The sequence below is a fragment of the Leptinotarsa decemlineata genome, unplaced genomic scaffold (assembly GCF_025532065.1).
Source record: "Leptinotarsa decemlineata unplaced genomic scaffold, Ldec_3_MD MMD2_P_RNA_scaffold_2, whole genome shotgun sequence".
Classification (NCBI taxonomy): domain Eukaryota; kingdom Metazoa; phylum Arthropoda; class Insecta; order Coleoptera; family Chrysomelidae; genus Leptinotarsa; species Leptinotarsa decemlineata.
Window position 1 is genome coordinate 1,738,028 of NW_027412529.1, and position 21,904 is coordinate 1,759,931.

The following is a 21,904-nucleotide window of genomic DNA, read 5'->3' on the forward strand; positions in this document are numbered from 1 at the left end:
AGTTTCTTCTTTTCTACAAGCTCTAGCGAGCTTGTTGAAAGAACTGCCTTGTTTTACAAGTAAAACAAGTCTAAACAAAATGATATGCGATGACCTTTATTATAGGAATATGTGGTGTTGTTGCGCTTATATGAAACTTTTTTTCAGGTGTACGTTACCAGGTGAATCACAAAATGGAACATATAGCCTGAATGAAACAACGTTAGCTGATAATTATCCATGGGATAGTTTACGAAACAGATATTCTACGTGTGAAATATTGGTAAACAATAAATCTGAAAAATGTGAGAGTCATATATTTGATCATGCTCTCTATGGATACACCGCGGTTATAGAAGTGAGTACAAAGACGATTAATTGATTGTATTTTTCCTGCTCACTACGAACTCCTTGAAAATGTTTCAAGACATTTCATAAATTTCTCATGTCTCATGTTCGTATTGTGTGACATTCGATGAATATATGCTGAGTAGAAAAACAACTACCGGGGCTTTTACGATTGATTCGATTTGTACAAAAATATAACTTGACTTGAACTATTTTGTTTGTCTGGTTTCACAGTTGTTCTTTTCCCGCAGTTTGGATTAACGTGCACCAAAGCCTATTTGATAGCGACGTCAAATTCTCTCTTCATGGTCGGCGTTATGCTTGGTTCAATCGTCTTTGGAGATATGTCCGACAGGTCTGTGTCTAACGTCCTTACGGTAATTTGATTTGTGGAATATTTTGTTTCGAATGTTCACAGGTTTGGAAGGAAAATCATCTTTTTCATATCTTTGGTTATGGAAGTAGTTTTTGGAATACTCGCCGCTATAGCACCAGAATTCTGGACTTTCACTTTCGCTAGGCTCATCGTAGGAGCCACGACGTCAGGAGTGTTCCTGGTCGCATATGTTATAGGTATACAAGAATGTGAAAGAAACAGTGGTATTTCCGGTAGTTTTGATTGCTCTGTATCAAAAACAATGATAAACGCCTGATTTCTTCTCTGTTTTGTTTAACAATAATTGTTGAGTACGCTAACTTTCTAGTCTTTACTCTATGCGATATATAAAAATATATTACATTTAAAACAGAGTGCATGTTTGACGGTTTTGAAGGCAATATTAAAGAAATAGGTTCTAAAAGGAAGTGAGTGACAATTCTCCAATGTATATTTTTTTTTTTTTTTCAGAATAGTAGTTTGTTTTCAGATAAGTTGAACTAATACAGGTCTATGATAGAACTGACTGATACTTGATGAAAATCCATTATAACGTATTCAAAAAACACACTTCAATGTGAGATTTCCACTTGAAAGTTTAAAAAACCGCGACACGTGCTTAGCTATACGATACACTACACTACAAATACACTAGGTATCTCACTTAACCTAACCTATAACACTCAATTATAATTTCATGAAAAAAGAGTTAGTGCATATGTTTCTTTCAGATTATAATGATTTATCATCTAAATTAAAGACCACAGCTATAATACCAGGCACACATTTGAATCAGCAAACATTTACACATTAAAACTTGAGTAATTTCAAAGAATTTTGAGAATTTTACATATTTTTAGTTTTAAATTGCTTCTCATGACCAAAACTGTTATTTTTTATCAGGTCACAATGTTAATTTACTTCAATGAAGCAATATTCACTAAGCTTATATATTGTTTTAGGTTTGGAAATGGTAGGTCCATCGAAAAGACCTCTAGCAGGGACGATTTGTCACATGTTTTTCTCAATAGGATATATGTTAACCGCTCTTTTCGCACTATACATACCCCATTGGCGGTACTTACAATTTGCTCTGACAATCCCTGGAGTTATCTTCTTGAGCTACTGGTGGTAAGTTGAAAAGTAACACAGCAAACGTTCGTTGAAAATTTGCAACATACTCTGAGTAAAAGTTATTGTATAACAAAAAAGTGTAATAAGGCGCCCAACGTGGGGCCAAGATTAACCGTTGCATATTTTAACGAACCACGTTTTTGTCATCATCACCTTTTTGGATCTACCATTAGCTACTCGAATAGAGTTCAATTTTATTCGCACTATATTCAAACTGAATGCCAAATTTTAGGTTTATACCAGAGTCAGCCAGGTGGCTCCTATCCAAAAACAAAACGACGGAAGCCAAAAAACTCATACAGATCGCTGCTAAAAGTAATAAAGTCACAATTTCAGATGACACACTCGATATGTTGTTAGTTTCGGCCGAAGAAGAGCTGGGAATCAACACGAAGAAATCCGAGAATACAGGCACAGTTCTCGATCTGTTCAGATATCCCAATTTGAGGAAAAAGTCGCTCATCATATTCTTCGACTGGTGGGTTTTTACTTATACATTGTCGTTCTGCTGTTATATGTTTCGTTTGTTTCAGGTTCGCGAATAACATAACCTACTACGGTCTGTCGTGGAACACTAATAATTTGGGCGGGAATCCCTATTTGAATTTCGTGATATCCGGAGCTGTTGAAATTCCGGCTTACGCTTTTTTGCTATTGACTCTCAACAGGTGGGGCAGAAGAAACGTCATGTGCGGATGTATGAGCGTAGCTGGAACGGCCTTACTATTGACAATGGCTGTGCCAAAAGGTAGGAGAGTAGTTCAGAGACAAAAATAACTAACAGTTTCAAAGTTGTGAGATGCAAGTGAAAAATTTGTCTGTGATCTGAAGAAAACTTTTTTCAGATCAACAATGGCTCATCGTCACTTTGGCTATGATCGGAAAACTGGCGATTACAGCTAGTTACGCAGCAGTTTATATTTTTTCCAGCGAACAGTTTCCGACAGTTATAAGAAATGCTGGAATCGGAGCCGGATCTACTTGCGCTCGCGTGGGATCTATCATTGCTCCATACATGAACATTCTGGTAAGTTTGAATAATATCTGTTAATATGATGAAAATAAAAATAGTCAGTGAGCTCATTTTGCCAATTCAACTTTGAATTACACCTCTATCACTACATATTATGAAACAAACTCCGACTAACGAACGGTTCTCACCAGTGAGAGGAGTAATAGAAGTGTATATCTCAATAATGTTTTTGGTGGAGTGATCGATATACGACGATATTATACATAATGAAGTCGGGACAGTGGTATTACCTTAGCGAGTTTTCATAAAAAATGCTGCCTAATCCCTTTGAGATATAACAAAACAATTCATTACATTTCATTTTTCTTTTATAGGTCTACACAAAATTTCGCGATGACATATGTCTATCTTTTGAGGATAGTTTACTATACCCTTTTTAATGTTTCATCCTTTTTAATTCAAATAGGTTAATTATCTTAAGCACACAATTATTGCCATTTGATTGACCTTATTAAGTGATGCGACCCCATGGTTGCCAACTGCGGTAAAATAATAACATTTGCTAATGAATAAATTATGAATAATAATAATGGGACAGACCATCTTATATTTCTTCATAGCTGATTCTTCATTCTGGAGCCCCAACTTCATATAGGACGACTGGAAATCTCTTTTCGGTCAGATTCTGGAAATCAGTTTCTCATTTACCAAAAACTGAAATGCAGAAGGAACTCGGAAAGATAGGTTATTTATTTATAAGCAAATGTCAAATGTCATTATTTTACCGCAGTTGGCAACCATGGGGTCGCATCACATGATAAGGTCAATTAGAATTTATATCTGAGTGTTATCTAATTTCACGAAAAAATGTGAAATGATAAACGATGACAAATGTCTCATATATAACAGCCCTTTGTATTTATCCGTGGAAACATCTAAAGTTGAGGTATCAATCAAGTAGCAAATAACATTTAGGAACAATAACAAACTACTAATAATATGTGAGGTTATGATTTGCTTAGATGTATATAAAACATTAACCTAGCCGTAAACATTAATTTCCAGTCGTCTCCTGATAATGCTAATTTTGTTAGCGAAGTACAGTATTTTTTTCTGATGTGCGAAAAATGATTTTAATGAAATCTGTTCAACTTTCAGACACATGTGTGGCAACCTCTGCCTCTTCTAATATACGGTAGTCTGGCATTGATGGGGGGCATCTTGTCATTGGTTTTACCAGAGACTCTGAATAAAAAGTTACCAGAGACGATAGAAGAAGGAGAAGCATTCGGAAAGTAAGTATATGCGTTTGAGTTGTACATTTCGTTTCTCGGTCGTATAGATTATTAAATCTTTTTTTTTTTCAGGAAATCCAAGATCGTGTCGACGGGAAACGGCAATGCGTTAAACGCTATTTCTGGTGTCACTACAAACGGTTCAGCTAATGAATCAGGCACAACGTGCGAAGAAAAATTACTTCATAATGGCGCGACAACCTAGTTAATAACATGAAAAACTAACCTCAAATTTTTCGTTTACCACAATTCCACTTTGAAAACAGTCGACATTTTCAAGTATATTTTTATTACTTGCTCAATTCGATATGTTCGAGACCAAAACTTGCATGAGAAGCCAGTTTAATTTCATTTTGTGTAATGATAACCTTTCAGCCAAAGTCATGTGATAACTTTTTGAATACAAAAGGGTATTTTTTTTTATAAATGCATTACAAAATATTATTTAAGTGATATACTTCTTGGATTTGGGGAAGTAAATTAGATAATTTTGATAATGTTTTCGATTTATCTTATTCCAGGGAAGGGCAATATTAAAAGTGTTCTACATTGACCTCGAAAGGAGGCTGCCCTCATCAGACTCACAATTACTTTATCCTGCTTCAACTCGAATACCATTACTGCATTAATTTCTTTTGCGCCAGATGCGCAGTGATATCTACTGAGCATCTGCCGGCGAATTTACTTATTCGTTGACTACAATACAAACCTCTCTGAATAAACAGACGAATATTTATGCGGCAGAAAATTTCTGATGGATTGCTTCAACCAATTGAACACTCTAACGTTTCGAATGGACCAATACTTGTGCGTGCCACTAAGCGCTCACAACGATCAAAATGCTCCTATAACTGTTCCACATAATGACCGCGGTCGTTGTGGTCGCCTCGAAAACGTCACTCATGACGTCATTGGTTAATCTCGACAGTAATTAATGGAATAATTACTTACGCATAATGAAGTAAATTTAAGAGTAGCATAAATTTGTAGTATAATGTAAGTGTGCAATTAGACACGATATTTTCAAAATTTACAGTGCAATATGTGATAAATAATCATGTACCTGAAATTACTTTTGAATTCTTCATCTGAATAACGATAAAATACGTTCTCATAATCGATAATGTGAGGCTAAAGTTTTCGGTTTTCACGATTATAATTTTAACTAGATGAACTAGTTTTTGGAGCATCTACAAATCTCCAATTGCCGTATAAGACATTTTGAATACATTTAAACTGAATTTATACTTTTTGATACAAATGAAGTTGCAATTGTCCAGGTTTACGTAGCCTCGTTAAAACTTCTACTTCATTTTTTCAACCTCGCCATTTGTGATGTTTACATGAACGCCTAAAACGTCCCATAATCAATTCCAATTGAGATTATAGTGACGCTGACAAGCAAGTGGATCAGGAAAAACTGCGGTCGTGAGCGTGATTGTTGTGAGCGTCTAGTGGAACGCATGGTACATGACACCATCGGATCTATTAGTGGACTCATCGGATCCTTGGCTGGATGGCGCTGAAATGTGAGGTGAATTAACATGAAAGAGAAGAAATTATGAAGAAGACGCCATATAAAGGATTGATAGAATATCAAAGGGAAACGGGTTTTCTAAACTTGATCCGTTGTGAAAACAAGTTTAACATTCATCGATGAACTGAATTTATCCTCTATTTCTTTGTAAAGCAACTAGTCGATTGGGGAATGTTCCTCCTGACGAAAATCAAGTAGTTTTCATACAAGAGCTCTAAACAACACATGTTAAACCTATCATTCTTTCGTTTCTATTTCACCATTTGGCAACATCGGTTATAGTTAATAAAGGACAATTAATCTGTTACCTGTATGAGACAAACAAAGATGACATATTTCATAGGCGTGCTGTTATGTTTACTTATGTTTCGAGTTCCAAGACATTCTGTGACATATGACATTTTGTGCACCTAACCTATATTCCTCTATATAAATAAATAACAAAACAACTGTTGTTTATGTGGCTTGTGAAGGTGATATTGAACTATAATTTATATTTTGCCTTAATTGTTGATTCATAAAGATAATTTTTCTTTTTTAAAGTAGAACATCTAACTACGTAAAAATTATTTCAACTTGATATAGGCGATGTTGCCAATATGTGAATTAGAAACAAATCCCTTTAAAAATTTGAACCCAACATTTGAAACATCAATTTGAATACTTTTCGAAGTGAATTTGAAAAACTCATGAATTAAACTCAACCTTATTTTGTCCAAACTTTCATTTGCTGTAATAACCCAAATTGAAGAACATTCCCCATTGTGAAAGTTTGTCCTTCACGATCCCTAGTAAATTCAAATGGTATCGTTTAGTGAGTTGTATAATAATTCAGAACTATGCATAGCTTTTCAAGTGGTTGTTCTAAAAGTTTTGTCCATATGCATGAGTATTTTTAACTGTAATATCTCTGAATACTTCAATTGATTCGAAATAGGCGCCATTCGAATCAGTGCACTGTTGCCAACGTGCCGCCGAATAATTCTATCAGCATGAAAATTGTGTGCTCGGAATTCGATAAAGTCAACGAAGGCCGTTTTTGTTTCGTCCTGATTGTCGAAGTTTCTAGCGGTGAGAAAGTTATCGAAGTGCTTGAAAAGATGGTAGTTTTTTGGCTAGAAGTCTGTACTACTGAACGTTTAACTGCTTTTATGATGCACTGTTTGGAACCTTTGGTGTAGTAATGAATATTACTGTAGTTTTTTCCCAACACCAAATCGTTATTTTCAACACCTCGACACGTGTTTCGATCATCAAGTGATCATCTTCAAAGAGGAAGATTAAAACTAGAAACTAATGCGAGCTAACCCTATTTATGCTATACCTATAGGTAAACCATCCAGGCGTACCTCCCGTACAGGTATACCAACCTAATATGTTTATATAAAACATTTTTAGCTATATAAAATTAATTTCACAATATTGCCTATCCAAATTCATTTTTATATAAACATATATTGTAAAATAATAAATAAGACAAAATAAAATTAATTTAGGTTGGTAAACCTGTATAGGTGGTACGCCTGGATGATTTACCTGTATGGGATACCTATATAGCATAAATAGGGTTAGCTCACATTAGTTTCTAGTTTTAATATTCCTCTTTGAAGATGATCACTTAGTGATTGAAACACGTGTAGAGGTGTTAAAAATAACGATTTGGTGTTGGGAAAAAACCCCAGTTATATTCGTTTAACTGTTTGTTGATTCGTCTGATACGCATTTATTGTATTTGTTTTCAGATTACAAAATGTTTAATATGATCTGTTTAATTTTCCTCAAAAACTTACACTCAATTCAACAGTATGATTACATTGGAGGATAATATTAGAACAATCATCACATGCTTTGTTTACTTCAAGTAGACCCTCAAGTTGTAGAACCGGAATCAAATAAGAGGAAGAGATTTACAATATTACACTAAACTACCACCAGGTAGTTTATTGCAGCCAATACCATTTTAGAGTGATACATACTATACCTAGATAGAAATTACAGAGCGCTAACAAATTATGGTACCTTGAAATTTAGCTGGATTAGCATGTGATAGACGTTAAGCATCTTCTGAACTCCAAACTTCCAAATTTTGCTATTGGTATCTTGTTGTGGATATACGCCGTCAAGTAACTTTTCTTCGATCCTAGTAATATAGGTGGTAGTGAGGACACTATATAGTTGAACAATAATCCAACTTTGTCCTGGGATAGAAATATTTTGTGTTGTTTATATTATGGGAAGAAACAATAGGTAAATGTTTATGAATAGGGATTAACTAAAGATACAAATTTGACAACATAATGAAATATTGGACAAGGAAACGCAAGTAATTGATATGAACAATGAATTAAAATATAAACTATTTAGATGATTCTGGCTATATGAAAATCATCTAATTATGTTTTTAACTTTCTCAATTGATTTTTGAACTTGAGAGCAGTTTTAGATTTTATTTCTTCAGGAATTGTATTATATATTATAATTCTATCATGATAAATTGATTTCTGTCCAAATTTAGATTCGAAATTACTAACTGATGATAATTTTGTTTGTCTATTTAGTGTTATTACTATGAATATTATTGATTTCTATGAAATTTAGATTTGTTATTGAATGAATTAAACAAATTTTTGTTCAGATCAACTAAATTTTTTGGTTTATATAAATTTATAATTCACAATCATTTATGCATTTGAGTTTTATTTTGTAAAGAAAGGTTTTATTGTTGATTCATTGGCTGATCCCCAAATAGAAATTAGATTGAAGATTGAAATAAATATTTTTAAAAAATTTAAAAGGAATATAGTTCCTAATTTTGAATAGAATACCAATGGGGGGGGGGGGGGTGCTACTTTTTTTCGAATAATTTCACAATAATTTTCATCTATATATAATCCAAGGAATTTAATAGAATTGATATAACTTATTATTAATTATAGGATTGGTACAACTGTTCAATAATCTTTCAGAAATATTTGTTTACAAAGATTTTTGGAAATTAGTTAATTTATTCTCTTGAAGCCATATATCTTAGATGCCTCTGAAAGTATACTACTATATAAGATGAAAAAAAACTCGGATGGGCATTGAAATATACCCGATACTTATTCAGCAGCAGTTTTTTTGTGTAAGAACATTGGGAGAAGTGAATATTTTGAATATAATTTCAAAATATCTATTTTATCAATAGGTATGTATCTCTCATAGAAAATGTCAGTGGTCTCATTTCGATTTCATCTTAACAGCTCAATACCTTTAAAAACATATCACTTAAATAGTTATTAAAAATACATGAGAAAATATGCACCTTTATGAACAAAAAAAAATAGATCTTCAAAACTGAAAATATACTTTAGTATTTTTTTCACGAAACAAATACCTTCTTCGCATATCAAATCTATTCATCATCATCATCTGATTCTTCTGCCTCTTGTGTCTCTAAATACTCTGTAATTTGAGATTGCAAACTAGTGTCTGCTACCAAATCTGTAACTCTCAATTGGTTGTTGTTGCATCCAATATAAGGACATTTCGCTTTGCTTTTCAACTGCTTTATATACCCCACTATGGTTCCGTGCTCATATACATGTTTGCACCTTTTGTTTTTGTAAGGATTTCTCACAACCGTTTTGGTTATCGGGTCTATAGGAGGGGTGAAAACATTGGAGCACATCATGGAATCACTCAGTTCTTCAAAATGAGTGTCGTCAATTTTCTTTTTCTTCTGTTTGACTTCCATTACGTCGCTCATACGTCCAAAAACGCTCTTCCAGATGCGGCTGTTCGCGTAGTTTTGCGATGATGATGTAGGTTCATTTTCAAAGAAATCCTGGAACATCTTATTTATATCTTCGGAACCAGTAGCTTCTTTCTCATTTAGTTCATTGTCAACTTTTTCCAAAGCGTCGTCCGTTTTCTTGATGAGTTGGTCTACCTCGCAGTACATCTTCACACAATTTTTCAGTTTCTCTTGCTCCTCGTTTTTCTCTTGCTCATCTTCGAAGTTCTCTGTTATCAATTGTTGCCATGTATCTATCGACTTTATGCATCTCTCCAGAGTTGCATCTAGTCTTTCACGAATCGCCATTGTGAAATAAATTGGTAAATTTATCGTTAATTCAAAATGCAATCATAACTACATACCTAACCTCTCTCTGGTTTTTGTTTTTCATTCAAAAATTTCAAAATAATAAAACCTCTTGGAGTTCCGTGATTTATGCCAGAAATCACAAAACACCAAAGTATTTAACAAAAAGTTTTCAAATCAGTTGTGTCATAGGAGCAGACACCAGAAAAGGTCTTTAATCGCTTTTCTCTTAAAAAAACAAATTTTAAAATGGGTCACTGCCTTTGAATTTGAAATGAATTTTCTCAAAAGCTAGCATCTCTAATGATGGTCTCCTAAACATTCAAAAACTTAACTTCAGCAATGATGGTTAATCATATCGTCACCGACTTCAGTCATAATGATTTATCAATAATAATATAAAAATTCTTACCCTCGTCTCGTAGACAACAATACCGTCAAAAACAACTTGTATTTTAACAGATGCAAGATTTAGACTGGTTTTGTTTGCCACAAGCCATTTATATCGGAAAAGGCCGTCACCAAATCAACAGAAACCTTGGTGTTCTCCCTTTTTACCAGTTCGCTTTTACATTTGAATTGAAGGGGTTATATTTTTAGGATGAGGGAAGATTCCCTCATCCTTTTTTGTATCAAGATGGAGTAGTAGAAAGCCAAAAACTTTCTTTCCCAAAAAGTTTATACATGTTGATAGATGGTGTCAGAATCGAAATCTTTCGCGGATATTTTGATCAGTTCTTCAATATTGTAAAAAAAAATTGTCGCCCAACATCAATTTATTCCTGAACAACATTGAAAATTGAAGTACCAACCAGATATTTTCACACAGTGGGTTCATGGGGTGTACTCTGGTGTACTCAGCACCTCTATCAATAGAATGCTGAAATATATACCTATGGGGACATTTTATTGTATTTGTTCGAAACTGCGGGAACGTTAGTTGCAAATACAAGGGGTAAAATAACAAAGACAGTTTGAAAAAGTATGAAGATGAACGAAAATCGTAACTAAATATGTTGAAAACTATAAAAATAGTCTCCACTGTTTGATTGAAAAACCTTCACTTTGGACAAATCTGCATCACTCTAACTCCACTCACCTAAAAATTGATTGATTGCAAACGAAAACAGTTATTTTGGTATGATAAGAACAAATTTAGAAATCATAAATGAAAATGTCAATTCAGATCAACATAAAATATAGGAAATACAAACTATTTAAAAAAAATCGGGAAAGCTTGTATCTTTTCTACGAAAAAGTAAAATAATTGGTTGTCCAGTCCTCTTCCTCTTCACCTGTGATTGTGTCATGTGTCATTGTGATTGTGTATTGTGTCATAGTCATATCTATTATTTTGTGTTTGTGTCGTTTGTGGTTAATTTACTTTCACTTGTTAAAACGATAAGAGAAGCTCATAAATCGAAAAATGCTTATAAAGATAACAAAATAATTTACAAATTCGTCCATTTCCTGTCCATAAAAAATCTTTATTGAAACAAAGCCTTTCGAAACAGTACCAAGGCCGTTGTCTATTTACCAAAAAAAAAACGACCTTGTTCTGCAAAAATAAACCATTTTTACCAGGAAAAACGAGAGCTGTACTTTTACTTTAAGAGTTATGTGATACCGTTGTAGGATGTAGCTTATTGAATTTATAGTCAGGTGAAAATGAGATCGAAGATAATGTTCAAGTGCTTGTAGACTGTGGAAAAATTATGACTACCACATTTATTGGTAATATGTCAGTGCCATGACTGAAGACATCAGTAAGCCGCCCCGAAGCAATACGACTACCTCTTGAAGTTCCTGTTGGTAGGTGATAGTGATGTCGGAAAGCAAGAAATTTTATCAGAACTCGACGATGGTTCGTCAGAAAGTCCGTTTTGTGGCCACAGTGGTAAGTGTATGTAATTGATACTGTTGTATTCGAGTAAATGTACAACGTGCTCGTTTTACAGCTTACAAGACGACAACAATTCTCTTGGATGGGAAACGGGTGAAACTACAGCTGTGGGATACATCTGGACAAGGCCGCTTTTGTACTATAATTCGCAGCTACTCAAGAGGTGCACAAGGTTCGTTATTTTCAATTATTCTGGTGATTGCCTGGTCCAGGTATCATCCAATTTTTTCATTGTTCTAATATAGTTCGGCGAGGATAAATTGAGATCCAATAGATATTCCTATATTTTTCATTCCTGACAATGAAGCATTGCTGATTCTTCTTCAGGTGTTCTCTTAGTCTACGACATCACTAACCCTGGTCATTCGATGGGTTGGACCGATGGCTGAAAGAGGTAGATGAACATGCGCCAGGCGTGCCGAAAGTTCTAGTGGGAAACAGGCTGCACTTGGCTTTCAACAGGAAGGTTGGACAGAGGGACGCACAAATATATGCTAACAAGCACAGCATGGCATTTTTTGAGGTATCGCCTCTGTGCAACTTCAACATACACGAGAGTTTTTGTGAACTGTCCAGGATGGCTCTTCAGAGGAATGGCATGGAAAGGCTGTGGAGATCTAATAAAGGTTTGTATTATTACCACTTAGCGGCCTTAGTCGTTTTCTGATGATGGTAAGTTGGTGTAATATCTTATTCTGCACACTTATCCTTAGAACAAAATTGTTTTGTGATAGTTACCGTTGAATTAGGGGGAAATAACAGTGGATTGTTCAATAAACATTGAGTTGAATTTACTGACAGTCATTTCAGCAAAATATTAAACGTTGTTAGTGGAACAAGCATCGAGAGATGGTAAAAAAGTTAAATCAGAATTAGCCTCACTGATGAATAAACTAATGAATATTTGTTTTTCAATGAAACCATTATTCAAAGCAAATAGAAAAGACCAAATGACAAATTATAGATCAATTTCAGTTTCATTTAAAATTATTAGGAAATCAGCACATTCTAGAATTATTCAAAAAACACTTTGTGAGATTTTCACTAAACAGCTTTACAAAAATGCAACATGTGTTTCGCCATGGATAGGTTTCTTCTGGCGTGTCTTAAAGTAAAGTCACGCTGCTATGGAGTCACAAATGTAATTCTTTTGAAATATTTATTCATTTATATTTACACGGGCAAGCCCAATTCGGATATAAGTAGTACAGTGCTATGCAGTACTTGATACAATACAGTGGATCAAAAGTAAGTTATAACAATAATACAATTCCGAAGTAAGATAGCAAATAAATTATTAAGAAAAAATTTAGGCACAATACAACAACATAAGCAGAGAGTTAGCCAATCTAAGAGTTCTGGGAATAAAGCCGTTATATGAATAATTGAATCTGTGAAAAGAAACATAAAACGTTTGCACCTGTCTAGTTGAACGACTGGGGACATGTAAAGATGTTTTGGAGAGAAGCTCGGGACTGATACTCAGTCCGTTGATAATTTTGAATAGAAGTATTAAATCTCTGTTTTCTGCGAGTCTCAAGAGAAGGTATGTTCAAAATGCATTCCAATGCAGTATAGGCATAGTATACACGTATCTTGAAGGCAATATATCGCAGGAAATTGTGCTGTACTGCCTCGAGTACATAAATATACATAAAAGTAAATTTATCTTTAACTAGAATGAAAGAAATGCAGTGAAAGCAATAATCATGAAAACAGTGTATCCCGTTCTAAGAATTCTTCTACGCTATAATATCTGCTTCTTTTTTTGTTTTAAATGGTATAATATGCAAATCTTCAATATCTTTAGGCACCGTATTGAATAATATTATGCTATTATATGCAAGTGATTCCTTGAATGTTGATTTTTTTATGTTTTGGGATTGTTAATGAATGTTTATTTTGTGTTGCATAGTTATGAACTATTGATTCATCTCTCAGATTGGGTACATTATTTGTAACATGGAGCAGAGCTTTATATATATAGATACACGGTAACTTTAGCATCTTGTTATTGCAGAAAGCAGGTTTACAGCTATCCCTGGGTGCAATATTAAAGATAGTTCTAATAATTCTTTTTTAAATAATGAAAACACGTTTTGCCCCCACAGAAGAACCCCACATTAATACATTTTGAGCCATATGTGAGTACGCCAATGAATAGTAAACAGTCCTGATACCATCTAAACTAAGCACGTCTTTGATCTGTCGTATTGCAAATAACGCTTGAATCAATTTTTTGCAGACATGATCGATATGGGGCTCCGAAGACAAGGTTTTATCTATAAACATACCAAGGAGTTTGTCTGTTTCCGAGAGTTTAATGTTGTTGAATTTCACTGTTTTCCTTAACACGAAGCTTAAATGTACTGTTTTACTTTCATTCAGTATTAGTTGATTCCTATCACACCAAGAAATCATGTCATCCATGACTGAAATAATGTTGTTTTCTAGCTCCTCCGCAGCAGTATTTCCAGAAACTGTTACGGTAGTGTCATCTGCGAATAGGATAATGAAACCTTGTTTTATATACTCGGAAGATCATTTATGTAGATAGAGAAAAGCAGTGGGTCTAAAATGGACCCCTGTGGTACCCCAAGGATGATGTCTTGAATATCAGATACTGCATTATTCACAGTCACTACCATTTTCCTATCTTCCATAAATGATTTTATCCATTCCAGAAGGAACCCTCTAATGCCTATGTTCTATAACTTACTAACCATTATGTCACTACTGAATTAAACGCCTTAGCCAAGTCAAATAATATTGAAACTACGTACTTCCCCTTATCGATTTCATTGTAAATATACTCTAAATTTCTAGCAATAGAAGTCTCAACTGATCTAGCTTTTCTAAAACCATGTTGATGATCGGTTAGAATCTTGTATTTTTCGAGAAACGCAATAATTCTATTTGCTACTATTTTTTCAATAAGTTATGATGGAATACTCAGTAATGATATTTGGCGATAGTTATCTATATCTTCATGTGAACCCTTTTTATGAATAGGAATAACTTTGGCTTTTTTTAGGACACTTGGAAACACACCTTCCATTATACTATCTAGAAACTATACTATATACTATACTATCCTAGAAACGGTTTCAAGCATTTTTCGATATCAGCTTTCGTTCGTGAGATATAGCCCATTGTAAGTTTTGAAATTGACACAGTGTATATCTAGTCTCAACCTTCCTCTTTCAGACACACCTCACAAGGAGGTATCGCAAGTATAATAATCTAGGAGATACATCCATTTTTGTCATTCATCTATTCCACTACTTTTCTAAATCCGACCGTGAAATAATTTCTGAATATTTGCAGTACTGACTCTTCAAGAACTGTGCTGCCGAGCAATTGTAGCCCGAACAACCGTTTACAGCATAGAGCAGCTACCCCTACCGACGTGCGTCAAGTCTAACCTCAAGTCGTACGCGCTTACAACATCGTCCACCCAGTGGAGGTACACCATCAACCAGAAAAAGGGGCGGAAGCTGCGTTTCCCGAGTACCCCCACCACTCCTGGCTCAGGAGCTGATAATCAAAGCTGTGTGCCTCGAAACACTTGCGTTGTGTCTTGACAGACCCTGACAGTTATGAGTAAGTGTCGTTGAACAGTAAGTTGGAGAGAGCAAGAAGTTGTGACTTAATTTATATACCTGTATTGTTGTGGAATGTTTCGATTTGCGATAAAGATTTGTGTATATTTTTTGTTTCATTTCTCTTGCAGTCGTCTAACCCGTGTTAGGAATCACACGTTCAAAGGTAAGACCTCGTTAATCCTTAGCTCGCACAAGTCTCGGCTTCTGAGGGTGAGGGTTGTCGTTCCTAGAAGTGTGACATCTGGTTAACGGAAAAACATTTCTTCTCACACACAACTTTCGTGTTCGAATCGTTGATTGCAATTTTGTGAAAAGAGAAATGAAAATTTCTATGTTTTTTACCACTTTTAATTGTAACTAACGTTACTGCAGTTTCGTCCTATATGAACATTCTCAAACTAATACAATAAACTGTGTTTATTGTATTAAAAGTGGCGCCATCTGTTGTCTTTTAAAATATATTGAAATTTATGATTGAAGCATCTTATCTACAATTTCAGAAACAAAAGCCAATCCCAGCATCCGCCAGTGTGTAGACATCTTTAAAACGACAATTAGAACAAATAAATATTGAATAATAACTTCTGACCTACCACTCCATCTAAAGTAACTGAATGTGGGAAACAAACCTTACAAGATGTGTAGATTTGTAGATCATGCATAGAACACAATTGTCGGTCGTCAAAACGCTAAGGAAAATTTTTGTGACATTGAGATACTCATCAGAATGGTGTCCACTCACCATCCTATCTATAGTAACTGAATTTATTCTCAACTGAGTATTCAACTACTGCTTTCATAGTCAAATCATCAAAGTATTTTTCTTAGGCTTCACGAACAGCTTTAATTTAGTATGTAGAATATTTTGTCAAAAATTCTCAACCTACGTCAATAATAAACAAATCCTATTCATTCACAGAGGTGCTGACTACGCTTAGGAGTGACATTGCTTGACAACGTCAAATTGGTACTTAAATTTTCAAAGTTACTTACATATGGGAATAAATTGATATTGTGTGAAAGATTATTCACATTATGATCCATAAATTGCTGATTTGAATATAATAGGAGCGACAAATTTCGATTCTTGATCCATTTATCAACATGTGTACAAGTAAAAAGCTGAATCTCATTTCTCGTATCGGTAGAGTTCGACTGTTTGAACATCATCGTTCTTATACATCTTTGATTTTAGTGTATCATGAAATTTATAGTACCTACCCTGACCACCAGAGAGTGATGGTAGTACGATGTCGGTGTTCAATATGGTTACAAACAGATTAGGTTAGGGGTAACTACATTTAAATACCGACATTGGTTAAATGCACCGTACAGAAGCAAAGGCCAAGAAAACCTAGAGAAAGAGAAAATACCACAGAACTATAACTTAGCTCTGTGGAAAATACCGACATTGTATTGCCATCCCTCTCTGGTAGTCAGGGTAGGCACTATAAATTTCAGAATATACTAAAATCGTACTTAAGCTTCTGTAGGCTATCAATCAATAATAAAAATCATAACTGCTTTATTATCCTTATATTGCCAAAGCGATGAGTAAAAACTTGTGGAACATTCCATAGTTGATTAATCCATCAGTCTTCCTTTTAGGGCGGTGGATTTGGAATACAAAAAATGCATTTGGTGATTTCTCAAGAAATAGCCTAAAGTTGCATTCGGTGGTTTCGAACACAGACAATGAATAGTTCTGAAGAGTAAAAGTTCCATTCGGCGACTTTGAACACAGAAATTGCATTCAATAGTCACAAACACAAATGTTGATTTGTGGTTTGGAATAGTGAGAGTGCAATAACAGTTTTCAAGGCAATGAATAAAACTTCTCATAAATTTAAATACATTCTCTAAAGATCAGTTCTTTCGAAGTTTCTGCTGATATGATTAAATGTTAGGAATAAAACAATGAAATATTTTTATAAATTTATTCACAATCCTTCAATACACTGACGAAAATCTAAGCAGCAAGTATGTACCTGAAATCATATCAAATGTCACCAAAATAATTCTTTTCCAATATTCTGCCTATGGGGAAAAGACAAAATACAGATTCCAGAAAAGAATTACTTTCGTAGCAGCATTGGAGCATTCTATAGGTGTTAACTAACCAATGTAATACTGGATTTGAAATTAATATTGATAACTCATGACAATGTAATTCTTACCTTCATAGATACCTTTCTCCTTATTATGTCCTCCATTTCCTATGCACTTGAATTTAAACTAGTAATGTAAAGCTATCCATTTGTTTAGATTCATGAAAAATTAGAATGAAAATTCTTTAGGCAGAACAAAACCCAAACCAAGCTGTCAAAAGCAACAGTAAAAATTATGAGATGGCCTAAACAAATAAGCAAACATGGTAAAATACTGAAAAAATATGCTTCTTTCATCATTCTACATGTAGAAAGATTATCTAGTTGATAATAATAATTTATTTCCGGAAAGACAAATATTGAATTGGAATAGTCAAGAAAAAACAATGAAGATCACAAACAAGTACACATTCAGAGCTTTGGAATACAAAGACAATGTTAAGAACTGTAAACAATCGAATTTCATCCCTGTATAACGTAATAGTAGTAACAGTGACAATATGAATCTCAAGTGACCACATAAAATAAACCTTCAAGGTTTTTAATATCAGATGATCAGAATGACAATGACATGTCAAGTGAACACACGGATCTGGGTTAGAGGCTCCTATAACTGTGAACAACCCAAGCTTTGATCAAAGAGTGTGAACATTCACGACAAGAGATAATTATGCCAAAGCTAGTATCCTGGTTTGATGGCTGTGTTTTGCAGGTTTTTATGAATAAGTTTTCGTCTACGACTGCGGTAGGCATCAAAGGCGATGAGGAAACAAACGCATCAAAGCAGATACTGTATTAGTTTTGATCGAAAGATCATTTACAAAAATCAGGCCCAGTTATGCTTTCCTGTGTAATGCCTATATTATTTTTCTTATTCGCCTAAGGTGATACGAGTTTTACCTATCACTTAAATAAGATTTTAACCATTCTAAAGCTTTACCTCTTATTCCATATGTGTACAGCTTGATGAATATTCACGATTCATACAGTCACATGTTCAAGATAGGTCCAACAAAATTCCCAGTAATATATTCCCTTTCACAAATGCTTTGGCAATACTTTACAACAGCAGTTTCAACAGATCTACCCTTTATATAACTATGCTGGGTTTTTTTAATAAGATTATTATCCATTTCACACGATTTAGAGAATGTAAGCAACACGCTAATGAATCTGCAGATTTCAAATAATTCACAATTTCCTGCCTTTCAAATTTGAAACAGTTGATAAAACTTTACTGCAGAAATTACGCAATTTTGGTGAGAAAGTTTCAAAATTATTTATATAACAGAAAACAATACGCGTTCACAGAAAATCAACAAAGTACAACCGAGAGGATACTTTGTGGATTTCCGCAAGGATCTATGCTTGGTCCACTTTTGTTCCTTACCCATATCAATTCAATGGCGGGCCTTCAAGTCCCAGGCGTTTAGAGTATTTTTTGTTGAAAGGAAGAGATATAAATTCAAAAACACAGATCATTTGATTCTACCAATAGGAACAAATTCGCACCCCATTCTGTAGTATCTGCTTTGACACAACCAGAACACTTCATCGATTGCCTCACCAAGTTAAATAATGTCGACCTCCGACGTAGACGAACATTTAACAGATGTTTTGATGCAGCCAGTGTAAAAATTACTATAGTGTGCGCCCGACTTCATATTAAAACGTACTGTGAGGCAGAACTGAGAATGCACCAAGACAGATCCATAAGAAAAGTATCAGAGTGGCAGGAAACATAAAAAAGGTCTAAGAGCTAACGAGAACAACGGACAGAAAGGAGATGGGAAATCGAAACTGAATGCACAAAGAGACACCTCAAAATTTGATGAATGTTTGACTTCAATTATCTGTTATAGACCTAGTCTACGACTAAAATGCTAGTAAAAGATAGATTTACTAGCTTCAGTAGTTTAAGGTGTTTCTTCTGAACAAACACTACTTTTTTCGAATATTTAGAAAGCAAATATTTCTTTAGGAGAGACTAGTGTTTGACGACTTTTTCATCAACACACAGAAAGTGTTAAACTTATCTTTGAAAGGGTCTTACGAAATAAGATTTCGAGCCAAATTTAGGCGATATCTCAGTTACACGACAAAGTCTCAAAGACCATAGATAAACAAGAATGCCACATTCCCCCGTTTTTTCTATTACTTTGGCAGAAGCAACGTAAGAGATCATCTGAATTAACTGAACTGAAATACTACTCCCTTAACCCCCCCATTTTATCTGGTTGGAAACCCCCATTAGACCTCACAGCTGTTATCTCCCTCCTTATTCCCGTTCAGCAGGGAGAACAGCAGCAGCTTTCTGCGCCCGGCAAGAACGGCATAAGCAGCACTGGGCAATCTCTCGTACCCCCGCAAAACCGCAACACTCTCTCACAGCAAACCAGCAGCACCTGCTGTGCATATAAAACTCGTTAGTGAGTGATTCTCGGATTCATTTTGAAAAGAAGCATGTCTGCTCCAACTTTAATATTAGTGATTATTACAGTTTGATACGACGCTGAAATATTTCTTGTATTGATGCTTTAAAGAACAAGGAGGTGCTTTATGCAATGGAGGAGGCTCAGTATTTTTACTACCAAAACATCAATTCTTGCTTCAGTCTATTCAACACTTACGGAAACATTTTTATTGCTCCTTCAATTACTTACAAGACAATACATTTTTTCATCAAAGTGTTTGCGCCTGTTTTCAAAATCATGAATTGAACATACTTCAAATTGAAAACAGGAATAGTTTACTCGCTTTGTGAAAGTTTGCTAATGCTAATCATTTTGATTTCTACAGTTTACATCCAAGTATGAATGAACACATCAAATCAAATAAAAAGTTGCAAACATAATCTTGAAACTACACACTTGATGAATTTTCGAAAATTCAAATTTTTTTGTTCAAAGTACAGATCAATCTAACCTAAAAAACGTGAGCAGGGACAAAACTGCTTCAAAAACAATTGTTAAACCAAAAAATCCCAGAATTATATACAAACATTATTCCTATCTATGAAAAACGATATAATTTTAAAACAAAGATCTTTCAAACTTTTAGGTCTAAGGTGGTAGGTTTTGAATAAATACCTTTAGAGGCAGGCCCTAATGAACTGCATGGCAGCCTGCAACTCTATCTGGTATCTGCAAAAAACAAGAGCTTAGTACACTAAAATATTTATTATCAACAAAATATACCTAAGACCTAGACCTCGAACGAGATTTGCTAACCGACTTGGACCTGCGTTTTCCATTCCTTGATGGAGGCGACTTGGACCGCCCTCTGGAGCTCTTGCTATCCGAGCGAGAGCGACTTCTGCTCACTGACCTACGAGTACGTGATCTTGACCTACTTCGTCTGCCCCTAGATCTGAATAATGATAAAAATATTCATCAGAAAACAAACAATTGGTGGTTTGGACAAAAACGATGGCCATACAAAAAGTGGTGGCAGTATTTATAACTACAATATACCTCACCATACATTTCAAGATTATATAATTTCAGAAATATTCATCTCCCCCAACTACCTACACCGTAAGTTCTTTCAAATACCTGCCGGAAATCAGCTACTTTCCCGGCCAATAAACTCTTTACAAAGATGTATAGTTCATGCAAAGAATAACTTTAGATACAAACTGGAACAAAAAAAAGCTCTCTCGAAATAACTATATTCATATAAACATAAAAACACTTTTTAGTTGTGGAATTGAATCAGATATCATTCATAGTATTGCTACACAATATAATATATAAAAGAGGTAAAATTTCACTTATATAGAACACTGTCATTCTCAAGTGAAATTTTTGTTCGGCATACCAGTAAAAATTCGCCTCCCACAGAAAAATTTTGCAAAAACATACCTCCTTCTGCCGCGGTTCCTCCTTTGAGGGGAGGAAGGCCTTCCATACCGGGCCATCTGCACTCTGAGTTCCCTGCCATCCATCATGCGTCCGTCCATGGCGTCTAGCGCGTCCTCGGCGTCCCTCTTGTCATAAAACCTTTAAAAAAGTATGCAAACATGCTCCGTCTACGATCAAGTTGCTAAACCGCTTACCTAACGAAAGCGAACCCTCTGCTTTCTCTCGTGAAACGGTCCCGCGGAATATAAATGTCTCCTACTTCACCGCATCTCTCGAATGCTCTTCTCAAATCCTCAACGGTTGTACGGTATGTTAAATTGTCGACTTTTAGGGATACCATTCCCTCGATACGCGGTGCAGGCCTACCGTAACTCATTTTGGATGGATTCAATCAATAAAACTGGATAAATGAAGTAGCTTTCACCACAATGCTATTATAAACTGCGCTTCCACTAAACAACGACAAAGCATTGAAGACAAACGACATTTCTTCTTCTCATTGGCTTTTGGATCTAGTTTCTAGGCCATTATCCAGTTTCGACAAATAAACCTGTATTTTGACCTTGTTTGATGGGAATATTGTCGACACTTTAGTCTCTTTCACACAAAATTTGTTATTCTTCTTCCATTTCCTTCTTTTATTCGTTATCTTTCAACGTACAACTAGCTATTGAGGTTTCGGAGTATAAGGATTTCACA

The 21,904-nt window shown here is 34.8% G+C and overlaps 4 protein-coding genes across 6 annotated transcripts in view; 2 read left to right on the forward strand and 2 right to left on the reverse strand.

The window, feature by feature from the left end:
* The window catches only part of Orct (Organic cation transporter), a 35,223-nt gene extending 27,821 nt beyond the window's left edge, over positions 1-7,402 (forward strand). The window contains exons 3-11 of the mRNA XM_074181181.1: positions 148-337; positions 579-682; positions 746-900; positions 1,666-1,834; positions 2,070-2,315; positions 2,371-2,585; positions 2,683-2,864; positions 3,969-4,105; positions 4,178-7,402. Coding sequence (XP_074037282.1) covers positions 148-337; positions 579-682; positions 746-900; positions 1,666-1,834; positions 2,070-2,315; positions 2,371-2,585; positions 2,683-2,864; positions 3,969-4,105; positions 4,178-4,310 — 1,531 coding nt within the window. The 3' untranslated portion in view covers positions 4,311-7,402. The remainder of the gene's footprint in view (positions 1-147; positions 338-578; positions 683-745; positions 901-1,665; positions 1,835-2,069; positions 2,316-2,370; positions 2,586-2,682; positions 2,865-3,968; positions 4,106-4,177) is intronic.
* A 1,532-nt stretch (positions 7,403-8,934) lies between these two features.
* Positions 8,935-9,826, reverse strand: LOC111506494 (uncharacterized). Its single transcript, XM_023161571.2, has one exon. It carries the CDS (start codon positions 9,724-9,726, stop codon positions 9,037-9,039), a length of 690 nt encoding a protein of 229 aa, XP_023017339.1. The 5' UTR covers positions 9,727-9,826; the 3' UTR covers positions 8,935-9,036.
* A 1,210-nt stretch (positions 9,827-11,036) lies between these two features.
* On the forward strand, positions 11,037-15,338 carry Rab40 (RAS oncogene family member Rab40). Its single transcript, XM_023161573.2, is given in 6 exon segments — positions 11,037-11,501; positions 11,504-11,623; positions 11,685-11,801; positions 11,957-11,983; positions 11,986-12,255; positions 14,957-15,338. Coding segments are annotated over 6 exon segments (816 nt in total). The 5' UTR covers positions 11,037-11,476; the 3' UTR covers positions 15,214-15,338.
* Positions 15,339-17,157: 1,819 nt separating this feature from the next.
* On the reverse strand, positions 17,158-21,685 carry LOC111506496 (serine/arginine-rich splicing factor 2). Of its 3 annotated transcripts, none has more exons than XR_002722270.2 (5): positions 21,400-21,685; positions 21,206-21,343; positions 20,540-20,711; positions 20,432-20,485; positions 17,158-19,747 (listed from the first exon to the last, which is right to left on the reverse strand). XR_002722270.2 is itself a non-coding variant. In XM_023161574.2 (4 exons), exons 1-3 carry the CDS (start codon positions 21,579-21,581, stop codon positions 20,540-20,542), a joined length of 492 nt encoding a protein of 163 aa, XP_023017342.1. In that variant the 5' UTR covers positions 21,582-21,685; the 3' UTR covers positions 19,945-20,485. The 3 variants fall into 3 exon arrangements, 1 of the variants encoding a protein (XP_023017342.1); XR_002722269.2 differs by having other exon boundaries at positions 17,158-19,750; XM_023161574.2 differs by lacking the exon at positions 17,158-19,747 and having other exon boundaries at positions 19,945-20,485.
* Positions 21,686-21,904: the final 219 nt, after the last annotated feature.

Coding starts and splice junctions, on each gene's coding strand:
- LOC111506496 (XM_023161574.2), bottom strand. CDS start 21,581: ATGAGTTACGGTAGGCCTGCACCGCGTATCGAGGGAATGGTATCCCTA. Junction 21,344..21,399: donor AGAGGGTTCGCTTTCGTTAG/GTAAGCGGTTTA, acceptor ACTTTTTTAAAG/GTTTTATGACAAGAGGGACG. Junction 20,712..21,205: donor AGGAACCGCGGCAGAAGGAG/GTATGTTTTTGC, acceptor ATCATTATTCAG/ATCTAGGGGCAGACGAAGTA.
- LOC111506494 (XM_023161571.2), bottom strand. CDS start 9,726: ATGGCGATTCGTGAAAGACTAGATGCAACTCTGGAGAGATGCATAAAG.